Raw genomic sequence first — 19,774 nt, 5'->3', positions numbered from 1 at the left:
TTTTCCTGCAATTTATGGTTTTAGAAAATTGCTCAGAGTATAGAAAGGTGAAGTGACTGCTCAGGATCACACAAGACTATGTGTGTCAGAATGTGTCAGCACTCAAACTTTAGAATTCCTCAAGATTTGTATTGCCTTTCACTAGACCCATTCTATCATGATATTATAGCAAACTTTCCACCCACGTGTTCCTTAAATAACTTTCCACCCATGTTTTCCTTAAATTACAGCTAAAATGAGTTTCCCCTCAATTGAAGGGATGGGGTGGCCTAAAAGAATGCAACACATGAGGAAGAAAGCCACTGCTGTGAATACTACACAGACTATTAATTCTAAAATTAATAGTAGGGAAAAGGACATCTAATCACTTAAGTTGAAAAAACTATGACATATGTACATGCCATCAAAATATGGCTGAAAAAATTATACCAAGTCCCACATGGAAAAGATTGTGTTTGCATTATTATAAAGTTAGAAAAACAATGCAATAGATTCTTACAAGCCAGGTTCATGAAGAAAAGCTAAGCTACAATACACTGAACCAGGCCTCTGACCCCAAGACAAGGTTCTGAAAGATACTGCTTCTGGGTAAAGAGATTAGTGTAGCTAATAGCTGGGTCTACTGCCGACTAGGATCCAGAAGCCAATGTTCAAACAGTTGCCAAAATCCATTTTTCTATAAATATGCCAAACAGCTTGCATTTACCCAGTACACTTTGCTTCCAAAACACTGCTGAGAATGCACCAGCTGACTACTTAGATATAAATATTTAAATATTACCACCCAACCATAATGCAGTGTTATGATTATAAAACTTGCTCTACCTATAAGCCAGTAGTGCACAAGTTCTGTTCAAAGAGCAACAGAGCCTAAAAGAGGGGTCATTGTCTAGGCTTACCAGGAACAAAGAATTATCATCATTTGTCTTCATTTTGTGAACTACCTCAACTTTTGTAATGCTATTTTAATGTTTGCAAGATCCTCAATACCTTTTCCTCCATGAAGGTGAAAACTGAGAAAAGTAAGGGGGTAAAGGTGTCTTTATAACTAAGAGTACAATGCAAAACTATACTGGATTTCAAAATGATTTCCCCCTCAATTACATACAGCTAAGCAAAATCCTAAACTACTCGATAGGGAGATCCCTTTAATCTTTAAATTTGTACACTATATTCCCAAGAACAAGTCACATGCTAAAACAGATTTATTGGTGAAAAAATAAAATTTCTCAAAGAAAAACATGGGGAAGGGAGGAGAATTTTACATATTTTTAAATTCCATACTTTCTGACTTAAACCAGATTCATCAAGTCCATTCATACTTAGGCTGAAACAATATAGAACATTTATCCAAAAGACAGTCTTTCTAGAGAAAACAATCAATTACAAACTTACCTTATACTTTTTAATATTCAAAGGATTTTTTTCCAGGATAGTGAATTTTGGGGGTACTAATCTCTGGTTTTGCTAATGACTACTCTATATAACTCAACACCAATTATTTAGCTTTTCTCAGTTTCATTCCCATCTTTAAAAGGAGAAGCTGATCAGCACTGCATTAAGACAAGTTTAAATTAATTTATCTTAAGCACTTGGAAGTATATGTGTAAATATATATATATATATATATATATATATATATATATATATATAAATAAACTTCATCAACTAAAGGTTCCAATAACAATAGCATTGATTTCATAGGCCTTCTAACTCATGGTACATCCTTTTATTACTGGACAATGCTATGTTGTGATCATGCTTAACATTCCTAGAGAATTTAAGTTTTCTGAGCTTCCCCCCTAATCCCCCAAAATAAATTGGTGGCAAAAGTGATTCATCCCTAGTCATTTGAAGTAGAGGAAACTGGAATCCAGAAAGGCTTTTCAGTCACTTACCCAAGGTCACAGAGGGATTGGATATAGCCCCCTAGGCCTTCTTTCTCCTCTTAATGACTCTAATCATGGTTGCTACTGTTGTAAAGTTTACATTTAGTAGGAAAAATAGGAACTGAAGTAAGAACGTATCTGAAACAAGGTTGCTGTAGGAACTGCAACTGTGGAATTTCCGGATTTTTGACTAGTGTAGTTCTCCACCTCCACACTGCATTAGCGTTGTTTTGACATTTTCCCCCACGAGTACAAAACACATGGATTAAGGAACACATGGGGATCCCAGAGAGAGCAGTAAGATGGGGCTGTAGAGTCTTCTGAAAGAGACATGGCCTTTGTTTATTTTTGGACAACACAGTGGAGCTAGCAAAAGCCCTACCCTTTCCTCTCTAAAAAAGCAGACACAGTTACAGTAATCTGATCACCAGTCTCTTAGATCTTCCACTGGAAATGCAAAGATTTCCTCTGGTGCACTGTGTTACACCATACCAGGTAACTAAGAACACAGCTCTCTCAGATATTTAGTTACTAGTGATTACATTATAGCAAATATAGGCATCCGTTACAATAAATACCCCCCTCAGAATACCACAACCCACCCCCCCACATAATAGTTATCTGTACTCAAATCCACTGCACCATTGACACAAAAATGTGTTCTTCATCCAGGATCGTAACCATATTAATTCCGGGAAGCAATGTATTTCTAACTGTACTAACTTTCAAGAGCTAATAGCGCTCTCCTCCCTTAACTTCAAAGTCAAAGAAAGCAACCTAGTCTACAAGTCAGAAATGGGTTCTAGTTCAAGCTCTCTCATTAATACGCTTTGTGACCTTGAACAAGTAGATAAACCTCTCTGGGGCCTGTTTCCTGAGCTATAAAAAGGGGGCTGGATTGCTTAAGGTAACTTCCATCTCTAACATCATCCTAAGGAAACCTAGCTGCCTCCCTTCTTCTCTCCCAGGGTCTGAGTTTTGCTGATGAAGTGTGAATTAACCTTCCCCTCGATGTCAAAGGTCTTTCCCAAAGAAAATGTTTTTTTTGGAAGCCCAGAAGTCAGCCCTAGAAAGCGGAGGAGCTTCACCTCGGCTCTTCCCTCGGGTGGGCTCCGGACCCCGCAAGCCAAAGGTCCGGCCTCTCCGGGCCGGGCCGGGATGTGATTGGGGGAGGGGAGCGGCGGGGGGCTCCCACCGTGGGCTTCGGGCCGGAGCAGCGCACAGTTGGCCCCTCGGAAAGGGACTAAAGTAAGGAAAAGCGGCCCAGAACGGGGCCGAAGGGGGCTCGCCCCCAAGTTCAGAGGCCGCCCCCCCCCCCGGCCATTATTCAGTGGGGACACCAAAACAAAGTGCAGCCGGGCCGGGCTTTCCCAGGCAGGTGCCGGCCGCCCGGGGCTCTCCAGACGCGAGGTGGGCTTCAGGCCGGGCCGGGGTGGGCGCCGAGGCCGGCCCGAGCCCGGCGGCGGCTCAACAAAAGGTCCCGGGGTGGGGCGGGGTGTTCCGCCGGGGCAGGGGCAGCGCGGCCGGGGGGAAGCCCGCGGCCGCGGGGGCTCGGCTCCGGGAGGCGGCGGAAGCGGCCGGCGGAGGGTGGGGGCGGGGTGCCGGCGCGGGGTCGCTGCGGGGCCAGGAGCGGGGTGGGGGAGGGTCGGGGTTCCACTCCTCACCGAGATAGATGTCTCCAAAGGAGCCGCTGCCGATCTTTCGGCCCAGCCGGTACCTGTTCCCAACTCTCAGCTCCATGACGGCGGTGGCTTCGACTCCGGCCTGGTTCGCTCCCTCCCCTCCCGACCGCTTCCTGGGTCTGCGCTCCGGGGGAGGCGGCGCCGCTGCTGCCGCTAATGCGGGTCCGGCTCCCGGCTCCGCCCCCCTCACGGCCCCGCTTTCACCATCGCTTTCCGGCCGCCCCGCCGCTCCCAGCGCCTCAATATGGGGCGGATGGGACAGTCCGAGCGCCGCCGCCCCTGCTCCGGCCCCCGCCGGCCCCGTTCGCCCTCTCCCCACCACGGATGGACTCGGATCTTCCGGGCCTAAATCCCCCTTCAGCCGCCTAAAGGAGCCGCCGCCATCGCGCTGTGACGTCACTTCCCCTAGCAACCCGGCGGGGCGGGGCCCGCGCCGCTCCGGGGACACCGGCGGGGCGGGGGCGGGGAGACAGGAGCGGTGGGGGGCTCCGGCGGCCCGAGCCGGGAGCGGGGCCCGGGGCCCGGGGCCCGGGGCCGGTTCGCTTGGACCGTGGTCTCTGGAATGACATGCCACAGTGATTCACTACGGAAAAGCGGAGCCGTACCTGTGAATCAGCCCCCCACTCATTCCGGACGAGCCACCCCCACCCCGCCCCTGGCCAAACCCCATAGATTCAAGTTAGAGCCTCTAAAACTTACTCTAAATTTTTCTAAACCAGTTCCTTCTGCTTCTCTTCTATTCTTGAGACCCCCCCCCCACCTCCAGCATTTCTAAAACAAACCCCTAAAATGAGGAGGGGGAATGGGAGGTAGCGGGGCGGGTTCCCGTACACCTTTCTCCCAGTTCTTACTATCTAACCTAATCACCACACAGAGAACATGAAGAGTCTCGGATTCAGGATCAGTTTCCCCTCTTAGGTCTGTCTCCTGAAGGTGGTCCTCACCGGCTTCCCTGGCCTTTCTGTGGATGACAGCTGGACAATTCTAGAGGCAAGGAAGTGGGTAGCTTCTCCCTATTGGGTAAAGGAACAGAGAGAGAGAATGTTCATTTAGTGCTCTCCTTCTTCTGGGCAGCTGGCAGGGAAATCTATCTGTTTCTTGGGATAGATGTTTCTTAGTCCAAGCCAGGGAGTATCTTTTAAAAGGGTGAAGAAAGCAGATACCTTGGGCCTCTCTCATGAAGTCCCAGGGGGAAATGAGAATTCCCAGGGGCCTTTCATATCCACAGTAGGGAGAACTCTCTCACCTCCACTGGACCGGCAGGATGAAAAGTAGCCAAGCCTGACATAAAAAAAAACAAGAACCTGGATGGGGGAGGGGAGGGGGTAGAGAAGGGAGTTTTACGTGACACAAACTATACTATTGCAAACCCTTATTACTAGGGATTCAAAATGGAATGCTCTTCTGAGAGTATTCAGAGGAAGATAGTCTTTTCCCTGAATCTGTATTTATTTGCTGCCTATATTGTACCCCAAGCCTTACTGCTGAATCTCCCAGACTTTTGTTCAATTTTGTATTATTCTGTACAATAGTATAATGTCTCTTCATCTTGGAAGTTTTCTTCACCTCTGGAATTCTCATGCTGGAATTGCCCTCTGCCCGCTTGGGCCTCTCCCTCTGATTAGCTGATTGCTCTCTAGACCTCCCTTTACTCCAGTCAACCAACTTTATTCCTCTCTAGGTTGAGCTCCTGATTCTCCCCAACTTTCTCAATCATTTCCCATCTCTTCTGATAGTTAGTCTCTCCCCTCTTCCTTTTCAGTTCCATGTTAGATTGTAAGCTCCTTGAAGCAGGAACTATTTTTATTTCTGACAGCAACAGTTAAATGCTTGTTAACACTACTGTACTTATCCTATGGTTGGTGCTAACATTACAGTATTATTTTAATTTTTTTAATTTTCAGTACTAGCTTCCAGCTGTTGTCCAAAATATTTTTTTCTTTCAAATAAATCTCAGAGAATTAATGTAAAAATAGATTGCCTCTAATATAAGGGGGTCACATAATCAGTCAATTGCAATATGGTCCTCCCTTCCTTTCTAGTCTTGGAGTTAGCAGTTAGAATGAGTTAGCAGTACTAAACTAGTTGTAGACCTCATATAAAACATCCCATCTCTCATCTTTGTACCATTTCATTGGCTGTCCCAATACCTAATATGCTCTCCTTCCTCACCACTTCCCATTCACCTCCTACTATTAGAATCCCTGGTTTTCTTCAATATTCAGTTCTAGCACCACCTAGACTTTTTTTTATTTCCCAGTTATAAATACTTCCACTACCACCTTATATTCATTTTGTATACTTTGTTGAGTTGTTTCAGTCATGTCAGTCTCTTTATGAGCCCATTTAAAGTTTTCCTGGCAAAGATACTGGAGTGGTTTTGCCATTTCCTTCTATAGCTCATTTTACAGATGAGGAACTGAGGCAAATAGGGTTAAGTAACTTAACTTGCAGCTAAGTAAGTGTCTGGGGTCAAATTTGAACCCAAGAAGAGGGGTCTTCTGGTTCCAAGCCCAGTGCTCTGGTCACTGTGCCACTTAAATGCCTTCTACTTTGTATAGTTTGTATTATGTATATATTTACATCCATACCTGTTGTCTTCCCCATTAGAACATACATTCCTTAAGGGAAGGTACTCCTTGAGGGCAGGAACTGTCCTTAAAGCTTGTTGTATAATTTATTAAGCTACTGTATTCTAAGTGCTTAATGGGATGTAAGGGGTGTTCAGGAGGACTAGCAACTATCCTAAGAAGGCTTGCTGGGTCATTTTCAGGGCTGCTCATCCACCTTTGGAGTCTGCTTGATTCACCCAATTCTCACTTGTGACTCCAAGAAGCTGGAGCATGCCTTGTGGCCACATTCCCAGTAAAACTATCTCAGCAGATGAACTAAACCAGGATGAGAATCAAACCTGAGTTAGGGGGATGTCTACTCCAAGCACATGAAAACTTTTTCTAGTGGAATGAGTGGATGAGAATAATTTGTTCCAGTGGCCATGAAGCAGGACAATTAGAGCTTGGTCAGACATCAAAGATGCTAAGGCAGGCTATTGCTGATCATACCTGACTTTTGTCCTACCACTGGATTTCTGACTCAAGGAAGAAAGAGAGACTGATGCTTTTGTGCAACTCTGCCTCACTTAAATCCAATTCTCACAAAAGTCATCACCCTTGATGCCTTTGATCCTCTTCAAAAAACAAACAAACAAAAAACCAAGGACAAATAATAAAGACAAGAATAAAAGAGTCCTCTGGTCAAGAAGTTTACATTTAAGATCTTGGACTTTTTAATGTTCTTATTTCAATCAATGAATCAATGATGATTATATGCCTTCTAAGTTCTAGGCACTATACTAGGTGTTGGAGAAAAAATAAGTGAAAAAATTCCTACTAAGGAAGAACTTATATTCTAATGAGGGACAGAATATATATATATATATATATATATATGTATATATATATGTATATATGTATATATATATGTATATGTATGCATACACATTTTTATATTCAGAATAAATATAAATACAAAGTAGTTAATTGTAAGGTAGTTTGAGAATCAAGGAAAGGAGATATTAAAGTTCAGACTGATAGCTGGCCTTTCAAAGACTAATCCTTTTTTTCTGTTTGGGTGGCAGGAGGAAATTGACTCATTTATATTTTACTACTTTAAGAAAAAAAGGAAAGTAGATTCTAAAATCTATAATACAAAAAGTATAATGAGTTTTTCCTAGAAGGACAAATCAAACCTATAGCTTTTCATATTTACCACAATTCTGGATCCTACTACCCAGAGAAATAAGAATAGCACTATCAACAAATATTCATGAAGTCATAATAACAATAATTTACATTTTTATAGCTTTAAGATTGCTCTCTTTTTACTCTCATTATCACCCATCCCTGTGGCTTCACAGAACAAAACATTTTTCTCCAGCCTCCATTCTTCTTTATGTCCTGACTTCCCCTTATCAGAAAGTAAGTTTCTTGAAGTTAAAGACTATCTTGTTTGTAACTGCCATAACTTATCCCAATGTCTGGCATGTAACAAGAAATAAACACTTACTCGTCATTCAAAGTGTATAAACATCATCTCTTGATAGTGAGACCTGTGAGGTGGGTACTATTGTCCCCATTTTACAAATAATTAAATTGAAGCTCAAAAGTTAAATATGACCTATATAAGCTTATATAGTAAATAAGAAAAATTCAAATTTGGGACATCTAGACTTGGAGTCCAATGATTTGTGTATCTATTGTGACCCGTACAGTGTACAAAAAAAGTACAGGTAATCTCTAGCTTACAAATGAGTTCAGTTTCAAAAGTTTTAAAGTTTTTCTTTAGAATTTTGAACATACTTTTCCATTAAGAACATTATTATATGTAACAATTATGTTCCCAGGTCAGCCTACAAACCTCACTCCTCCTCTCTGTTCAACTTTTCTTTTTCTTTGCCTTGAAAAAACTGTAAGTACTAATTGTACTATTTCAGATCCTCCTATTTGACATATTCAGCATTTTTTTCTATTTGAGATTCTAACTCTGGACACTGGGAAGATGTATCTTTTCCTTACCCTTGTAGAACTGGAGGAAGACAAGTTAGATTCTCCTGATACCAGTAAAAATTCTCCAACTACAAAAGAAGCTTCCTTTCTCCCCCTATATAAGAAACACTGAATTCTTTTGTTCAATTATTCCCCAGGTAAAGGGTTGGTTTCCCTATATAAGGCAAAGGATCCAGACTTATTTACCTTTAAATCTTCAATCCATTTTCAAGTTCAGGGAGGGTAAAATGTATATTGAGAAGCTAGATACTGTTATATAAGGTCATCCATTAGTAATGAAATATGGAAGGAAAATTATGCATCATCTATTCTTGGACACATATTAGTTGTATGACCCTGGAGAAATCACTTAACCTCTGACCTTAGTTTCCTCATCTATATTAAAAAAAATGGAGATAGCACTTCTAGGGTTGTTTTGAGGATAAAATGAGATAATATTTGTAAAACATTTTATAAACTTTCAAGCATTATATAAATTCTGACTACTACTATTTTATTATTGTGATTACCCAATAGATTCATTTTAAAAATGAGTAAACTATGCCTGAGAGATTATTAGTAGAATTATGCACTTTCTATTACAATACACTACTCTCAAAAGATTTTGAAATCTGACTGGGAAGAAAAAAAGCATCAATACTCAAAAAGCTAAATAACAATACAAATATAGAAAGTATGCCTACAAGTAAGACTGACAGTAATAGAATGAAGTCATTGATCTGAATAAGAAGTTTTCAAAGGAACATGAAAAAATGATTCAAATCAATAAAAGAGGAATACAAATTAAAACAACTTTGAGGTTTTACCTCATACCCTCCAATTGGCAAAGTTGAACAAAGAAAAGGTAAATGACAAATTTTGGAGGAGCTGTAGGGGCTGCAATTTTAAATTGTGCATTAACTATGGAACGGTGAATTGGTCTAGCTATTCTGAAAAGCAATTTGGAACTAAAAAGTGACCAAACTGTACATACTCTTTAACCAACAATGCCATTACTAGGTCTATACTCTAAAGCTATCAAAGTTAAGAAAAGGATCCATATTTACAAAAATATTTATAGCTACTCTTTTTTTTTTGCAATATTAAAGAATTGGAAACTAAGGGGTACTTATTATTTGAGGAAAGACTGAACTAAGGTATATTGGAATATTATTGTTCTGTAAGAAATTATCCAAGAGACAGTTTCAATGAAACTTGGGAAAACTTGTATGAACTGATGCAGAGAGAAGAACAATTTATGTAATAATAAAACTGTAAAGACAAACAGCTTTAAAGACTTAAGAATTCTGATCAATGCAATGACCAACCAGAATTTCAGAATAATGATGTTGAGGCATGCTACCCAGTTTGCCATTCCCCTCCCATAGGAAGGTGATGAACTCAGGAGACAGAATAAGAATGTATTATTTGGACTTGGTCAATGCAGAAATTTTTTGGCTTAATAGATTTTGTAAAAGTTTTGTCTTTTTTTTTATCTAAATTGATTAGAAAGGAGAGAAAATTAATTGCTGTAATTTTTAAGAAATCTAATAAGGAACAAGGCCTTTGATATTTTAATTATCTCCCTTTGGGGTATGAGAATTTATTGTTTTCTAATGATTAGGAAGGGGAGTACTATTGGAGAACTTACTGATCCATTCACATTTCACTGAAAATAACAGTTCCATAGATTAATGACATTTCAGAATTAGAAGGGTCTAATTAAATCAGTGTATACCTAGTAAAAAGATTAGATCTCCAACATCCCTGACAACTGAACGTCCAACTTTTGCTTAATGACCTACAATGAGGAGAAATTTTTCCTTGTAAAGGAGTCCATTCAAACTTTGTACACTTTTCTCTTACATTAAACCTAAATTTACCTTTTTGCAACTTGCACACATTGTTCCTAGTTCTTTGCCCTGGGTCAAATAGAAGAAGTATAATCCTTCTTTCTGACAATAAATCTTTAAATACTCAAGGATCAGTATTTGATGTTCCCTCTCCCCCATCATTTCATTGCTGCCTTTTCTTTCTCCTTATTTCTTTCCATCATCGCTTTTTTTTGAAAATCAGAACATTTGCTTTTCTCTTATCTTGTAATAATAAATCTATAACCCAATGTTTCACTGTAATGACCAAACATCAATTAATCAATCAAAAAAGCCTATTATGTGACACAAAGACAAAAATGAAATAGTTACTGGCCTTAAGCAACTTATATTTTAACACAGGAAACAACATGGACACATATAAGTAAATACAAAATACATACAAAGTAAATAGAAAATAATGAGTGGGAGAAGTCTCTTATGGAGAGTTTCAGTGGGCATCTCTTTTTCAGAGCAGTGGACATTGTCAGTTTGTCTAAGAACTTCACCTGAAATTTTTGGTGGTAATAATTGTCATATATCTTTTGAGCTATTTAGTTATTTGTGACTCTCTCTCTCTCTCTCTCTCTCTCTCTCTCTCTCTCTCTCTCTCTCTTTGCTTTTGCAAGGCAATGAGGTTAAGTGACTTGTCCAAGGTCACAGAGCTAAGTAATTATTAAGTCCTTGAGGTCAGATTTGAACTCTGGTCCTCCTGCCTCCAGGGCGGGGCCTCCTGAGGTTGGAGACCTACTCTCATCTCAAGGGTGTCTATATGATGCCATTGTAGCTACCCTGAGCAAGGTGGCAATTTTCTCTTAGCCAAAATCAGCTCTCTTCCTGAAAGTTTTCTAGTTCCATAGTTTTCTTTCTCATGTCACTTTTAATTGGGATCTCCAGATTTCTTTTATATATCTGGATCATATAGTTTATAACTCTACAGGCAAAGATTAATTTTTCCATGACATATCACTATAGGTTAATGGTGTCAAAGCATTAAGAATTCAATATTATTACACTTCCTACCACTAGAATGACTGGTCTACCAAATTGCTCACTACAATATTATTGTAGTATCTCTGAATATTGCAGTACCTATAGTTAATGATCTCTGGGCTTCCCAGGCAAATTTGTGAGTATATCCCTAGAGCAAGGATGTCCAACCCTTTAGCTCTTCTGGGCCATATCACCCAACAACTTGTCAAGGGTAAAGTAAATAATTTAATATTTATTTATGACTACAATGTAACCCATATTACCAATGAGTATAATAATAATAATAAAATGTTGGGTTTTGAGGGCCACATAGAGTCCAAAGGCCTAGGGTTGGACACACCTGCCCTAGAAACAATTCAAATGTCATACAAACAGTAGACTAACATTCATTACATTGTGTGAGAGCCTGAGACCATAGGGGAACTGGTATGGTTATTCTTTTAACATCCACACAAGCAGACCTTCTTTGAATCTGGCAAAAAAAGGTAATAACCCTTTTTCTATCACTCAGACCCTGTGTCCTATTAGCTAGGGTTACCCTTCTCACTCTGTATTTAACCCTTGTACTTTCATTCTTTGTTAGTTGGATATTCACTAAATCCTCTTCTACCACTACTGGTTGCAGCTGGTAAGAAAGAATATATTGTTCAGACAATCATAGAATCATGGACTCATAGAATTTAGAGCTGAATGGGATTTAGAGATAATTTAATCCAACCTCCTCATTTTACAGATGAGGAAACCAAACTGGGGATAAGGAAGGATAGGGATGCAGATGGGGAAATCCCCTTCTGGGGAAATAGGAGAGGAGTAAAGATGAAGAGCCAAGTAAATGTAAACCAAAAGCCAGACCAAATCAAGAACCTCCATTTTGGGAGGAAGGTCACACTCTGAAGAACTATATATCATCATCAGTCTTTCAAGATATGCATTCTCACACATGGCTAATGTGCTGATATATGTACATATATATATTTGTCCACATATATTTATTATATATATATATTTATGATATTTTGATTAATTGAAATGTATGTATTTGCTAATAATTATTAAATACACAACAAAAAAATTTTTAAACTAGGTAATGGGGAGCTTTAGTCTCTGGATAGATTGATTCAGCAAAGGCTTGATACAGAAAGTGGCTTCTTGAGTTGGGCTCTGAAAGATGCTTGTAATTCTAAGAGATGGAAGGGAGGAGGTTATGCATTAGAGAACAGTCTATGCACATATAGATTGAGGGAGATGGAGGGTCATGTCTTCAATCGTTCTTCAATTGTAACCCCCATTCAGGCTTTTCTTGGCAAAGATTCTGGAGTGGTTTATTATTTTCTTTTTTTTTTATTATCATTTCCTTCTTCAGCTCATTTTGCAGATGGGGAAACTGAGGCAAATAGGTAAGTGACTTATCCAGAGTTATACCACTAGTAAGTGTCTGAGGCCAGATTTGAACTCAGGAAGATTAGTCTTCCTGACTCCAGGCCAGGCATTCTCTCCACTACCTAGATATCCAGAATATTAAGTATGGGAATAATAGGCCACTTTGATCAGAAAGTAAAGTATGTGAAGTATCAATAATTCCGGAAGGTAGATTGGATCCAGACTGTGAAGGGATTTAAATGCCAAATAGAGGAATTTATATTTTATCCCAACAGCAATAGGAAAACACTTTTTTTTTCTGAGCAGAACAATGCTGTGGTCAGACCTTTACTTGAAAAAAACACTTTGAGATCTGTGGAGGAATAGACTGAATAGTGGAGAAACTATAGGTAGGAAGACCAATTAGAAGTCTAGGACAGATGAGAGACTGAATTAGTGAAGGACTGTGCAAGAGGAGAAAAGGTGCCACCGAGAGGTAAAATCAAGACCTGACAATTCTTTGAATATGTGAATTGAGAGATAATGAATAGTCAAAGATGACTTCAAGGTTGTGAACCTAAGAAACTGGAAGACTAGTGTGTGTGTCTTTAACAGAAATTGGGAAATTGAAAAAGGGAGATTTGAAGGAAAATCATAAGATCATCAAATGAAAGTTGAAAGGAATCTTAGAGACCTTCAAATCTAACCTTATTTTGCAGATGAGAAAAATGAACCTGAGAATGGTTAAATGACATGCCCAGCTAATAAGTTTCAGATGCAGAATTTGAAACCATGCCTTCCTGATTTCTTGTCCAGCACTCTTAATTGTGACATTATGTACTGTGGAGTTTGAGGCATGTCTATGGAATATCCAGTTGGATATATTCAATAGGCAATTGGTGATACAGGATTGGTGCTCAAGAGGAACTGGTGGTACATGGATAACTCTGAGAGTCATCTACTTAGAAATGATTATTAAATCCAATGAAGTTGATGTAGTCACAAAAAGAGTATGAAATGAAAAGAGAAGCAGATCCAGGATAAAGGAATGTGATGTATCCAGAGTAAGGGGATTAGATATGACTGATGATCCAGCAAAGGAGAATGAGATAAGGGCAATTAGAAAGGCAAAAGAATTAAGTTATTAAAACACAGAAAACAGAGAATGTCTAAGAGGAGAAGCTGATCATGAGTGTCACACATTGCAAAAAAGTCAAGAATGACTAGAACTGGATTTCATAAATAAGAGATTTGGGAGGCAGTTAGGTGGTGTAGTGGAAAGAGCTCTGACCCTGGAGGCAGGAGGACCTGAGTTCAAATCCGACCTCAGACTCTTAATATTTATTTAGCGGTGTGATTTAACCCCATTTCCTTAAAAAAAAACTTAAATAAGAGATTTGAAAAAAGATGACCATGTGAAAACCTGTATTAAGTATGATTTATTATAATCCTCCCTGCCTCCCCCCCCATTTTGAGATGGTAATAATTTTCTTGGAAACAAGTCAAAAGTAGCCTCAAATTTGCCAAAGAACAATAGTTTTTTTTTTCTTTTCAAAAGGTTCCAATCTTTTCTTCTCACTCTCCCACCCCAAGAAAACAACAGTCTGTCAAGGTTGTTCTCAGGATATTTCTTATTATTGTCTAACCTAGGATAATTGCCACCCTACCAATGCAACCAAATAGCATGGTGACATTGCATCTTTAGGTTATTTATGAGAACCAACCATTTATAAATTTCCCCCTCATCTTCTCCCTCAGAAAACTAGCACCTACAATTAAGGACAATTAGTGTCTTGAATATGTGCCAAGAGCAAATTAGCCCAATAACCAATCATGAGTGTAGAAATGTCCATGGGCTAGGTTCATATGCCATGGCCAATTAGCAGTTAGGAAAAACTGTCCATGAACTGAGACACCAGATACTTGACTAATTAGCACTCTTAAACCTTCAAGGATTCTTGAAGAACAGAGCCCTCACAGATAAGAACTTAAGAAAACTAAGCTCTTTTTTTAATACAAATAAGAACAATTAAGCCTTAATTCACACTGCTGTGATGATGAAAACTCAGCCCAAGACCCTTTCTTGGACACTTTTCACTTTAGAACTTGAGGGGTATGCCCTTCATCTGTAAATACCTAAGGGGATCATAGGCAAGTTTTACAGTCTCAGTATTTATTACCCATTAAAAATACAGCTGGGTCTCATTTATCTCATTTGTATTTTTTAATCCATTTCCCTGGAATATATATGAGTTGTGTGTTGGGTATTGCTTTCACATTTTAGTCTCATGTAAGGTAATATTTAGGGCAATTAGGTGGTACAATGGATAGAGCACCAGGTCTAGAATTAGTAAGACCTAAGCTCAAATTGGGCCTCAGACTTAGTTGTGTGATCTTGGGCAAGTCACTTAACCCTGTTTGCCCAATCTGTAAAATGAGTTGAAGAAGGAAATAGCAAACCACTCCAGTATTTTTGCCGAGAAAATCCCAAATGGGGATTTGAACGAAGAGTAAGACATGACTGAAATAACTGAAACAACAACATAGAGTAATATTTGCCACATAATTCTTCACTTAGTGAAGAACATTAGTTATTGTTGGATAATAGTCACAAAGGTCATCTCTTCAACTCTTGGAATTAGCCCATGAACCTACAACAAATTTATAGTCCAATTGTACTTACTAACTGTCCCATATATATGTACTGATGGACAAGATCTTAAGGCTGACCATTCAGGATCTTGTTATAATCTGTACAATAGAAATTCTTTATCTGCTTGGTATTAAATGTGTGGATGGTTAAGTTAAATTCATTTAAGTGGTTATAGATCCAAGAGGTTCTTCAGTGTTCTAGGGCTTGATGAAATCATCAAATAGGAACATCGTAAAGCTCTCACCAGCCAGAGACTGGACTCTGTTAGATTTTCTCCAAGTACCAAACATCTTTGATGAACATGTCTCCTTGTTTTGTGCTGTTCTTGGTGTTTATGCTGAGAGGGATCTTTGAATAAATGTATTTTTTTATTTCTTTCAAGGAATCTTGAATTATTGATATATGGGTAGGAGATACCTTGCTGGAAGAGAGATTTTAAGTCAGAATTTTACTTTACTGAATCAAATGCTTTTTACAATCAGCAATAGCAAACACTGTGGGATCTTATAAATCCCCTTATATTTGGCTCCCTTCCAACTCTAAAGTTGAGGTGTTTAGTCCTTAAAGGAGGCAAATTTTGTCTTAGTACTTAATTTGACTCCTTTTAGCAAATGAAAATGAGTTGTTCCTAAACACTTAGGAAGAGAAGAGAGAACTTGATAGTTCTTTAAAAAATGGCATAAAATGATATAAAATTATTCTTATGCTTGTGATTTTAATTATCCCTACTGAAGTTTATTCCTTAGGAAGTTAGAAAGATAGTGTGACCTACTGGCTGCTCTCTATTCATGACATTCCATCTTCCTTTTCCTATCTATACAACCTATGTTTGGAGTATTTTCCTTCTTCATCTCATCTTATAGACTCTTTCATTTTCATCAGTACTCAACTCATACATACCTACAGAAAATAATTTTGATTTCTTCAGGTGCTAGTGCACTGCATTTGGAAATTACTTTGTGTATATTTTTATTTGTTTTTTCTCTATACATATTGCTTTCTCCCAATAGAATGTAAGCTCAGTGAAAGTAGGGACTATTTCATTTTTATGCTTTTATCCCTAGGGTTGAGCATAGTGTCTGGTACATAATAGGCTTTTAACAAATGTTTGTTTAATATAGTGCTTCTTATATACAAAAAGAAAACATTGTTGAACTATTATCAATAGGGCATGCAATTTGAATTGTTTTTCCAATAGTTGTGATTAATTTACATTGGTTCATCCACATTCACTCTTGTATTTCTCTCAAGACTTTGAAGATACTCTAATAAGTGAATGACTAGGGTTAGGAGTACTATGAAGAAAATGAAGCTAAACATAGACCTCACTTAGGATCAAATTTTGTTTTGACCTTGTTAGCGCCACTGTGTAACTTAATGAAATTAATGATAAGTAACAGGCAAATAGATGAAATTTGTTTTCAAATAAAATATTTTTACGGAATAACTACTATATTTGGCCTTTTTGGTGGGAACTAGACATACAAAAAGTGAATAAGAAATTGTTCCAGAGATTGACAATATAGTCTATCTACAATCTAATTAACTAGATTCACCTTCACATCTGTCTAATCTGCCTGCTGCCAGAGGCCTGCTTTTTTTCTCTCTCTGGCATATCACCCTCCACCTGTGATATCCGTGTTTCTAATGCCAGGAGAAGTTAACTCACTTATTTTAGTAATCTTTGTAACTCTGTTATTCTAGTAGCTTAGTCATTTTGATTGGTGACCAAGTGAGTCCTCTTATCTACCTGGCACATACTCTAGCTAGACAACCTTCATCTTCTCTAACCATTTAGTCCTTCATCTGAGTTATCTTGCCATCTTTCTGCTGCTTCTTGGGTAACTATGCCTTCCCTTCCCCCTTCCATCACTGTATTTTCACCTCTTATCTCTATGCACACTAATTAAATCAATACTAGATTCTTTGGGAAAGTTCATGTCAACTGAGTACTTCATCTATCCTTGTGATTATCCAGATCGAGATTCCCTTTTCTGACTTCTATTCCACCCTTTAGGTGTGGTAACTTCCAATTAGAATGTAAGCTTTTTGAGATCAGGGACTGTTCCTCTTTCTGAATTTCTATTATCAACACTTAATATAGTGCCTGCCATATACGGTTTCTCATTTCTCAACTGGCTGCCCTAATTTGGGACTCCTCTGACTTCTCCTTCATGCCCCTAAAATACTTTCTCTTCCTTTCCCATTTCCCTCTTTCAGCTTATTTTTGTGTGTTGTTTTCCCCTGTTAGATTGTAAGTTCCTTCAGAAAGGAATTGTTTTTTCCTTCCTCCCTTCCTTCCTTCCTTCCTTCCTTCCTTCCTTCCTTCCTTCTTTCTTTCTTTCTTTCTTTCTTTCTTTCTTCTTTCTCTTCTTTCTTTCTTTCTTTCTTTCTTTCTTTCTTTCCTTCCTTCCTTCCTTCCTTCTTCCTTCCTTCCTTCCTTCCTTCCTTCCTTCCTTCCCTTCCTTCCTTTCTTTCTTTCTTTCTTTCTTTCTTTCTTTCTTTCTTTCTTTCTTTCTTTCTTTCTTTCTTTCTTTTTCTTATGAATTACTGTTGCCCCAGTATACAGTAGGTGCTCCCTTCCTCTTTCTTTCTTCCTTCCATCCTTCCTTCCTTTAGAATTACTGTTGCCCAGTGCACAGTAGGTGCAATAAATATTTATTGTTGAAATGCTTTTAATTGATTAATTAATTTATTCATAGATCTTCTCTATATAGTTGATGATGTCACAATGAATCAAAGGATCACTCTTTAGAGTGATCTTTTAACTACTTAAGCCCTTAAAACCCCAAATTTGAGAATATATAATTATAGAGGGAAACTGTCAAGGGAGTTAATGTGGTCTTTTTTTTAATGCATTGTGTATGCATGGAATAAGCACCATCTTTTACCAAAGAAGTCTCTTATTCCCTCTGTGAAGGAGGACAGGTTTGAGATGGACTTGGATGATGGGAAGACTAAAGAATAGTGGGACATCTGTCTTCATAAGAACTATTGCTGCTATTTAGGGGATTGTTTTCTTGTTGCTAAGTTTTCCAACCCAACTACACTATTCATGGAACAATATACCCTTTCTTCACCTGCACCCTTCTCCCTCCCTCCCTCTCTCAAAGGAGAAGCTGATCCCCTGAAATTTCATAATCATGAAGATTGATTCAGGTTTGAACAATCTATACTTTCTCAATTCACCCCCCATCACCCCCCCCAGTAATCTCTCCCAACTGATTTGTCTTTTATAGAAGGCTCACAGTCTTTCCGGTAACTCCTTTCTCTTCCATTAGCAGATGTTTGACTTCCATTACACAGAACAACACTATACTCTCTCCACTCCCCATCCATCACACATCTTTTCCATTTTTGTGTTGCACACTCCATTAGATTATAAGCTCTATGAAGGGAGGAACAAGCTGTTTTTCTTATTTGTTGGCCCCAGGGCTTAATATAGTATTTGGCACATGATAAGGGCTTAATAAATTTCTTTTGATTTGACTATTTTGGGAAAAGAATTTTCACAATTTTTTTATATTGTTTAAGATATCTAGATACCTTCTGAGAGGATAAAATCAAAGCCTAGTGCTCAAATTTACTGTCTGCTTATCATCAGAAGCAATCATAGAGTTCCCTTTATCCAGTCAGAAAATCAAACAATGTGTGCAAAAGCAAGTGAAGAAGACATGAAATCTTTATTGAGAATCCATGTTAATAATTATAAAGGATAATAATGCATTTTAGATTTATCTTTGAATAATATTTTTTATGTTTTAATGAATCTATGAATTTTGTTGGATTCATGATATGATAGACAATGATTTTTTAAAGTGTAGGTATTTCCTATACCAGTAGATTACAACCTTTCTTGTCCATTTCCTACTACACTGGAGAAACTTCCTTATAGGTTTTTAATTTTAATTTAATTTTTTTTTGCAAGACAGTGGGATTAAGTGACTTGCTCAAGGTTACACCGCTAGGTAATTAAGTGTCTGAGGCCATATTGAACTCAGGTCCTCCTGACTCCAGGGCCAATGCTCTATCCACTATGCACCTAGCTGCCCCTGCCTTATAAGTTTTTAAAAAATTGTGGATATCAATGTAACATTCACATATTATCATTGACTCTTAAAAATGGCCAACTTATCTCCTTTTCTAGTTTATCTATCTATCTATCTATCTATCTATCTATCTATCTATCTATCTATCTATCTACATGTGGGGAGAATACATTCTTTAAATGAATTGTATTTCCTACTAGGGTTGATGCTACCCCAATATGGCTTCTGAGATAAATGGGATGGATGGATGGAGGGATGGATGGGGAGAGAGAGGGGAGAGAGGGAGAGAGAGAGAGAGAGAGAGAGAGAGAGAGAGAGAGAGAGAGAGAGAGAGAGAGAGAGAAGGAAAATAGATGTGGAGCAAGGAAATTGCCCTGATGCTAACTCTTGTGACTTCTCACACAAAGCTTTCTATCTTCTGTGCTAGGAAGTAGTAAGTGCTGATATCTTTCCAGCTCTGGTTCCCATCCTGAGAAACTGTAGTTGCAAGACTTCAAAACTTCCCAAACCCAGCATTGAGATGCACTCAGCAAATTACGGAAGCATCCTCTACTCCAGGAGCAGAGCCTCAACTTCAACATAAAGTTAAAAGTCAAGAAATAGACTGGAAAAATTGCAAAAAGCCAAAAAAAGAACCTTGCCTTAGAATATTCCTATGGTGACAGGGAATCAAAACACAAAGTCAAATTAGCTATATGCAAAATCTCAAAGAAAAATGTAAATTGGTTTCATGT

The 19,774-nt window shown here is 38.6% G+C and overlaps 1 protein-coding gene across 13 annotated transcripts in view; it reads right to left on the bottom strand.

Annotated features, from left to right (window-relative positions):
- Window positions 1-3,901, bottom strand: part of CSNK1D (casein kinase 1 delta) — a 74,639-nt gene extending 70,738 nt beyond the window's left edge. For 8 of the 13 annotated variants that reach the window (XM_074224804.1, XM_074224805.1, XM_074224806.1 and 5 more), the window contains exon 1: window positions 3,554-3,901. In XM_074224804.1, the coding sequence (XP_074080905.1) occupies window positions 3,554-3,629 (76 nt within the window). In that variant the 5' untranslated portion in view covers window positions 3,630-3,901. Of the gene's footprint in view, window positions 1-1,898; window positions 2,105-3,553 lie in introns of those variants that run through there. The other 5 variants (XM_074224813.1, XM_074224810.1, XM_074224812.1 and 2 more) reach the window with 3 other exon arrangements.
- Between the last annotated feature and the right edge of the window lie 15,873 nt (window positions 3,902-19,774).

The sequence above is a fragment of the Macrotis lagotis genome, chromosome 2 (assembly GCF_037893015.1).
Source record: "Macrotis lagotis isolate mMagLag1 chromosome 2, bilby.v1.9.chrom.fasta, whole genome shotgun sequence".
In the NCBI taxonomy this organism is placed as follows: Eukaryota; Metazoa; Chordata; class Mammalia; order Peramelemorphia; family Peramelidae; genus Macrotis; species Macrotis lagotis.
Note: the sequence above shows the minus strand (reverse complement) of the source record. Positions and strands in the feature narration are given on the sequence as shown.